The following is an 8,605-nucleotide window of genomic DNA, read 5'->3' on the forward strand; positions in this document are numbered from 1 at the left end:
TTAATATAATTCTTGAAAGTAAACAAGTAACAATAAATAAAATTTATAAATATGATAAATTAGAATGTGATATATTATTAAGAAATGATTTCATACAACAATTTCAATATTATAAACAAAATAATTATATGATAATGCTACAAACACCTTGTGGACACTTATTAAAAATTTCGAGAGAATTTAAACTTTATAGAGTTCAGTCAGCCCAGCGTGGTGATAAATAGGAGAAAAAACAAATTCTTAATAATGAAATAAAAAATAAAAGAATATTATATAAAAAAGTTCTAAAAATAGGAATAGAAATGAATATTAAAAAAAACATTAAACAATTAGAAAAAATTTATGGAGAAAATCCATTATTATTTTGGAAGCCACATCACTCAGAAGCCAAAATAGAATTAACAGAAAATGTTATAATAAGAGTAAGACCAATGATGTATACAATAGAAGATACACAAGAATTTAAAAACCAGATAAAAGAATTATTATAACAAAAACTTATTAGACCCAGTAATTGACCTCATAGTAGTCCAGCCTTTATGGTTATGGAACACTCAAATGTTTATAAATTATAAAGAATTAAATAAATAAACTAAATTTGATAGTTACTTTCTACCAAATAAGGAAGTACTAATAAATCTTGCAAGAAGAAAACAATATTATTCTAAATTTGATTGTAAATCAGGATTTTGGTGAGTAAAAATGGGAGAAGATAGTATACAATATAATGCATTTAACACACCTCAAGGAAAATATGAGTAGTTAGTTATCCCATTTGGTTTGAAAAATGCACCACAAATATATCAAAGAAAGATGAATAATATATTTAAAAAGTTTAATGAATTCTTAATAGTTTATATTGATAATATATTAATATGTTATAATAGTAAAGAAGATCGTTGAAATCATTTAATCCAATTTATTAATGAATGTAAAAAAAAAATAATTGTATTATCTAAAAAGAAATCTATAATAGAAAAACAAGAGATAGACTTTCTTAGATTATCAATAGATAAAAGATGGATAAAATTACAAACTCATATATCCAAAAAGATAGAAAATTTTCCAAATAAATTAGAATCCAAGGAGCAAATTTAAAATTTTTTAGGATGTTTAAATTATGTAGAAGGATTTATTGAAAATCTTTCTAAGAAAAGACATAAAATCCAAATTTTACTTAGAAAAATAAATATTAAGGGATGGAATGAAGAACATATAGAAATAGTTAAATCATTAAAAGAAGAATGCAAAAATTTACCAAAATTAAGATTATCAGATGAAAAAGATAATTTGATTGTTAATACCAATGCCTCAGATAAATATCGAGCTGCAATATTAAAAACATATTTTAATGAAATTTGTAGATACTCAAGTGGAACCTTTTAACCAAGTAGAAAGAAATTATACTACTTATGAAAATGAATTACTAGCAATTATTAGAGGAATAAAAAAGTTTTCATTGTTTTTATTATCTAAGAAATTAATTGTTGAAACAGATAATTCTCAAGTTGTAGGATTAGTCAGGAATAAGTTACCCTCAGAACTAAAATACAGAATGCTTCATAGATGGCAAGTTTATTTAGGATTTTATAATTTTGATATAGTCTATATTAAAGAAGTTAATAATTTTCTTGTAGATTTTCTCAGCGGAAACATAAAATTTGCCGATGGATAAAGCCAAGGTCATGGAGTTATACCAATCTATTATACATATACAAGAAAAGACAAATTTTTTTAAAGAAAAATCTGAAGATATAAGCTTTGGAGCAACCCAGATCTCAGAGATGTTCAACTCAAATATGAAAATATTGTTGAATATCACTACTGAGCATCATAAATATGTCATAGAACTCAAAAATCAAGTTGATACTATTGCAGCACAACTAAATAATATACTGTTTGAAACAGATATACCAAAGAGCTCAGAAATGAGTTTTCCAAATCAATACCAAACAGGGATAGCTGGAAGTAGCAGTGGACCCAGACGTGACAACATACCAACTGATAATAAAGGAGATTCCATTTCTGTATCATCAACCAAGAATGTTATGATACATGGAAATAAAAGATATATCAAAACAATCAGTATCATAGACCAAGAAGATAAAATTCCTTTAGATCCAAACGAAGAAAAATATGTCGAAATAGTCAAAATCGCTTATGAAATAAAAATAAATGATTCATATTTCATTTCTCCGAAAAATAATGTTTACCCCAGAATAAAAGTCATGGAAGGAGGTGATTCTTCATTCATAAAAATCATGACATACTATGGATTCATGGATTTGATTTATCCAGGAAAAGATTTTATTGAAATTTCAAATTTTGATGACATATTTATTAAGGAAGTATCCAGATATGCCAAGAGAAGGAAGATATTTTTAAAATTCTATTCAATCAGTCTAGAATATGATGGAGTTGTTTACTATCCAGTTGAACACATAATCTCAATTGGATATGTTGCAATCAATTTCCAAATTGATGTTACAGAGAATAATAGAAAAGTTCCAACAGTGACAAAATTATGGATCAGACATAGAAGAGTACTTGGAATTAAAGTCATCTACAACATTGCCAAAAATTTGTTTGATAAAAAATTCTCGTGCCTGTGCCAATATGAAAATTGAAAGTTGGTATCCAATGGATGATATGCAAAATCAGAAATATTAAAAGACTATATTACAAGATTTGATATACATCAATTTTCAGGATGTTACCACTACAAAAGAATCTTACCAATTAAGGGAGTGCCCCAACCGCATGCGAAGAAATGAAAGAAGAAGATAAAATACATTTTGACAAATGTGTATGAAGGACAATAAAACTACATGTAAAGATATTGAAGATAAAGAGCAATAATAGAAAAAGATACTCTTTGAATAGAAAAGTTGAACCAATATGTGAAGATGTAAGCCCAAAGAAGAAAATAGAGAGGCAAGAGAGCCTTTGCTGATATAATCAATGATGTAATAGAGTCTCAAAAACTTGTATAAATAGAAACATTACCATAGAAGAAAATCATCACAACTTATCTTGAATTTTTGAGTTGTAAGCAACATCCCATTCTTAATTTGAAAAGCCAGTTTTTTTGAAAATCCCTTTGTACTAAATAGAAGTCTCGTATCAATCCTGATTGAAATAGAATTTCAATATTTTATATCAATATGAATTTTTAAATCTTTTCCCCATAGATTTTTGAAAAATCTAATAGAAAGTTTCCTTCTTATTTTAGAAAAAATAGAATTTTCTTTAACAGAAGTCTAGAATTTTATTCTTTAGAAGTTGATACGGTGTTAGCAAGTAACTGAAATAGTAACAATTCCGTGAAAGCAGGAGGCCGTTGAAGGAAGTAGTTTACAAATTCAGAGCTCAAAGGTCACTCGGTTCTAAGAATACAGCTCTAGATCAAATCTAAGATAAAACTATTAAACTTTTGTTAAAATTAGAATGAATTTTTTTAAGATCTTAAAAGAATCGTAAGGACAATTACATGATTATTGTTTTGATAAATGCCAGGATATACAATTGAAATATTAGATAATTTATTAAAAAGAATGTTAGAAGAAATAAAGAATATTATATCTTAATTAAAAAATATAAATTTACCATTTGAAAAATATGGTATTTTATTAAGAAAATATGATATGAAAGTTGCAGATTATTCTTATTTATTAGATTATAAAATGATTTTATATTCAAATATCCAAAATAGAGTAAATAGAAAATAAAATGATTAAAGATCAGAACATATGTTGCAATATAGAAAGAATCATTTCATTAAGAACAATATAAACCTTTCCATAAAAAAGAACAGTGATATGTCAAATAGAAAAATCTCCTCCCATTATACCGAACTAAGCAGACATCGTTGGTGGGCTGCTGCATGGACGCTTGATATAGGCCCCATAAATTGGGACTGAAATTTCGGTGGCTCCGAATAAATCGTCCAAACCCGATTCATCGGGTTGACACCATATTACCGAATCCATTTTGACCCGGTATCTTTTTAACCTAAAACGAAAACCCTGAGAAAGTCCGAATTCCGACAGAGCCATAGAGGGGAGTCGTAACATTAGGAGGAAAAAAATCAGAAAGGTTTTGGGTTCCCTCGTTCATCTCTAATTCAAAAAACTGATTCCCAGAAAGAAAGGGAAAAATAAAAATAAAAATGGAGCCAAACTAAAACCAGTAATAATTGAATCGTGCAAAAATGGCAGCCTCTTCACCGGTGAAAAGTAACAGCAGCGTCGCCTCCCCCGATGTGACGGCGTTACCTCACTCCTCCGGTATAAATTCTTCCCGGAATCTCCGCGGTTTAAATAAACCTAAGTGCATCAAGTGCGGCAACGTTGCTCGCTCCAGGTTCCTTTCCCTTTCTATTTACTATTTCGTTTTTCCTCGAGATTGTGACTTAATCTTTCTCCAAATTTACTCCTTTATGATGTGTGTATGTTTTACGTCTGTGTAGTTATTGTATCGAATTCCGTCACTGCAATGTCTAACGCATCCTAGTGTTATTCTTTATCCTTGGTTAAGCTGTATCTGGACAATTTGGCTCTGAGTTTATGCATTTATGCTCTTAAAAGAGCTTTGAGCTTGTGAATTGTGTGTTATTTTTTTTGTCTTAGTAGTTAGTCTATTGGATTCTGCCTCCAATGTCTGACGTATCCATGTGTTGTACGATGTGCCTTCTGACGCACTGCCTGGTCCTAATTGTGGACATGGATATTTTGAGTTGTTGGGGGCACAATCAAACTTGGAAAGAATACAGATTTATGTTTGTCTCAAACATCACCAAGTTTGTCACCATTTTTATCTCCAACATCATTTTTATCACTTTTATCTCAAATAATTCATTCATTAACATTATGTCATCAAAAGAAAAAGCGTATTTATTTTAAATTATTTTTCCATCACAATTAATGAAAATAATCAATTCAAGTGAAAAATATAAAAATCATAGCAAATTCTGTTACATTAAAACCGCCAAAACAAGATAGAAATTGGAGCACTTAAACGGATCCCAAATTCCATTTCACGAGAAATAGAAAAGAAATAATTTCCCAAAGAATGAGGCTTCACATCTAATTTCCTAATAAAAAAAAGAATTTTAGGTTGGTGGATCATTTGGCCCACCAGGACCCCACTGAGGGTCCTACTATTGTTTCGTGAATTTAATAGGGGTTGGTGCTTCTGTACAAAAGACTTCCTAGTTCCAAACTGTGAAACCCTACTTATTATCTTTTTCATTATTATTTTAACCTTTAGACACATGGCAAGCATAGAATGCAATTCAGTTAGTTGAGGATGAGGAGTGGTTACTGTATTTCTTTTGTGATTTAAGATCAATATAACAACATTATGTCAATTTACTAGTTTTTATGAAAGGAATCAGAATTTGCATGCCACATATCATTAGTTTGTAATAGTGTATTGTTTGTAATTGCTGCAAGTATTGTGTTGTTGGTTCTTCTTTATTGGAATTTGTGCAAATGGAAGGACTAATTTGTTAGCATTCTTTGGTCTTGAATTATTGATTTTGTTTAGTAAGAGTATTCCAACGAGTAAATTTAATGCTTACCCAACTTTGGTTTACATTACTACTTGCTCACCTGAACAACAAAACATAATCCGTTGCTCACCCATCTATCCAAGTACTTACCCTTTGTTTATCTATCTCATCTCCGTCTACCTAAACTAACGGAATGTGCCACATGGCGGACAAAAATCTCACGTGGCACAAATTAGACGTGAAATGAAATCAGGTGATGGCTTTGCACATGAAATGGCAACAACAGTCCTCTTCTCCTTCTACTCTCTGTAAGTCTCGAATTTTGACTAAGTAGTTCCTCCACGAATATGACATTAAACCCAGATTAAAATTCCAACCAAAGCCATTATCCTAGAGTATACCTAGTGATGCGGACATCCATTTATTATTTATTTTCTATTTGGACTATTAGTTATATTTTATTTGGACTATTGTTTATGTTTTCGTTATTGGGCTTGTTTAGTGGGTTTGGCCCAAGCCCTTCTCTTTAGGGTTTGCGTTTTGCTATTTATTTCTGTTTTGTTTCTCATTTGAGACAGTTGATGATGAATTAGAATTGAAATATTTTTGGTGGCTTGCAGCCGTTTTCTCCCTCCCCTCTCTTCCTCTAGTTTCTTCTCCTCTTCTTCCTTCTCTCTGTTTCTCCTCCCCGTTCCTTCTTCTTTCTTTCTTATTCATCCTACATCAAGTTTGGTATCAGAGCCAAATCTTGGGTATTTTTCTCTTACAACTCAAAATTTTCTTCTTTCCCAATTCCCAAACCTTGCCGAACAGCAGAAAAGAAAAAGATTTGTTGGAAGATAGCAGTTTTCTTTCCTAGTTCAAAAAAAAAAAAAAATAAAAAATAATAATAATACTGTTCACGGGGTACTGTTCACCCGAATTCCAAACTATTAGACTTTTTTCCCCCAAAAATTACCAAAAAAAAAAAAAAAAATAAAAAATAATAATAATACTGTTCACGGGGTACTGTTCACCCGAATTCCAAACTATTAGACTTTTTTCCCCCAAAAATTACCAAAAAAAAAAAAAAAAATATTCTGCTGTTCAATTTGATTGATTTGCTGCTTCCTTTTGCATTAAAGTTGCTCTTTCAGACCCTAGCTTATATTTTTTTCAATTCCATATATTCTAGCCCAACATATATTCCAGCCCAACATAATTTTCAGTCTAAACTCAGCCCATATTGAACACAGCCCAAACTCACGTAACCCACTCATTCGCAATCCATAAGACCCAATTACCATACAAACCAACTAACCCAGCCCACTTTCTACGACCCAAGCCCACTCTCCAAACACTAACCCAAACTGGCCCATCTCTATAACAGGATCTAAACCCCTTCCCATCTGGCCCAGTCCCAAATATCCGACCAAGCCCGATTAGAACCAATCAATTAACATCAAATACCTCACAGTTTCACCCAATTCCTCTCTCACAACCACTCTCTTGCTGCCATCGCCTCTAATCACCATCACGCTACCACTTCATTATCTATTGTACCCAGGCATCTAGAACACTACCGCTTCATCGCCATAGGCCACCACCACCAACCCAAGATCATACACTTCCACCACAGTTACCACACTCATATATTTCCTCGTCCATCTCAACAATCTAAAAGCCACAGTCACCACACTCAGTTTACGTCCACACCAGAGCCAACACAAGTTACAGTCAACAGAGGTTAAAACCATTGGACACGAAGGGAAGAATAGAAGCATAGTTGGAGCTCATAAGTTGGCAATTCAAATCAAGCGGCATACAAATAATCAAAACTAAACTACAGGGAGTTGCGACTCCTAATTCTCATTGGTTTATACTGCTGTTTTATTTTAAAAGTGCATCACTTAGATTCTTTGTGTTGCTGTTACTATCACAACTTTGGCCTCAAACTTCACTTGACTGGAATCACTCATTGAATTGACTTGCCATTGTTGCCCCATTTATCTCACTGAATTGATGTGCCATTGTGACCTCTTTTATCTACCTGATTGGAAATCTTGACAATACCATTTGATCTTAACAAGCATTGGACCCTTGCTTTATTATTTACAAGTATCAGCACTATTAACTTGCATTTTTGGAAGGGAAGAAAAGAGAGAGAGAGAATTTCAAATTGATGTTTTAATCGTTGGTCCTTGATGCATCTTGATCTCTCTATTGCATTTCATTTAGGTAGTATTGCTTTGCATATAGTTACATATTGGTCATCTTGTCACTTCTAGCTCTAGTACCTTAAACATGAACCCCTCACAATTCGATGCACTCACCCGACAAATAGCGGCTATTCAAACTCAAATGACCGCTACTCTTGAAGAGAGTAAGGCCCTATCTGTTAGTTCGAAAAATTTTAAACACATCCCTCATTCGATTGATGTTAATAATTTTAAGGTGTCCCATAATAGACAACTTCGTCGACAAGGTAATCAAAAATACTTTCGACCCGATCGTAAGGATAGGGATAGGAATAAGGATCAGATTCGTGAGCGAGAACGAGATAATTTTGAAATTCTTACTCAATGGAATGCCCTTAAACAAGGAAATCAATTAGTGACTGAGTATATCGCGCAATTTGAGGAATTTCGAATCAAATGTCATTTAATTGAGGATGAGAGCACGACTTTGAGTAGGTTTAGCCAAGGTCTGAGAGATGATCTTAAGCGCGAGCTTTTCCTTCGAGGTGTCACTACTCTTGATCACGCTTACTCTTTAGCTCGAGATTATGAGTTGATTATTAGTACTCCATAGGAAAAGCGTGGTCATCGTCGCTCACCCATCTCATTAGCGTCGCCTCATCATAAGTCTATCATAAAACCGTCTCCGTCTAATATTTCTCCTATTTGGAAAAATAATTGTAAAGGTCGCGATAGTCCACAATCTCCTTTTCCATGTAGAAAGCATATTGACAATCATCTTTCGGTGTCATTGGCTCCAATTCCTCCCGTTAAGTCCCTTTTAGGACCACCCCCATCTGATGTTCCTCCAATTGTGAAAAATAAGGATAAAATTTTTTATAATCATCATTTGGCTTCATTGGCTCCACCTCCTCCC

The 8,605-nt window shown here is 32.4% G+C and overlaps 1 protein-coding gene across 2 annotated transcripts in view; it reads left to right on the forward strand.

Moving 5' to 3' along the window:
- Window positions 1-4,003: 4,003 nt before the first annotated feature.
- LOC111396256 overlaps window positions 4,004-8,605 on the forward strand; it is a 20,008-nt gene continuing 15,406 nt past the window's right edge. The window contains exon 1 of one of the 2 annotated variants that reach the window (XM_023022635.1): window positions 4,004-4,362. In XM_023022635.1, coding sequence (XP_022878403.1) covers window positions 4,211-4,362 — 152 coding nt within the window. In that variant the 5' untranslated portion in view covers window positions 4,004-4,210. The remainder of the gene's footprint in view (window positions 4,363-8,605) is intronic. The other variant, XM_023022636.1, reaches the window with a different exon arrangement.

This window comes from Olea europaea, chromosome 6 (assembly GCF_002742605.1).
Source record: "Olea europaea var. sylvestris chromosome 6, O_europaea_v1, whole genome shotgun sequence".
Lineage (NCBI taxonomy): Eukaryota > Viridiplantae > Streptophyta > Magnoliopsida > Lamiales > Oleaceae > Olea > Olea europaea.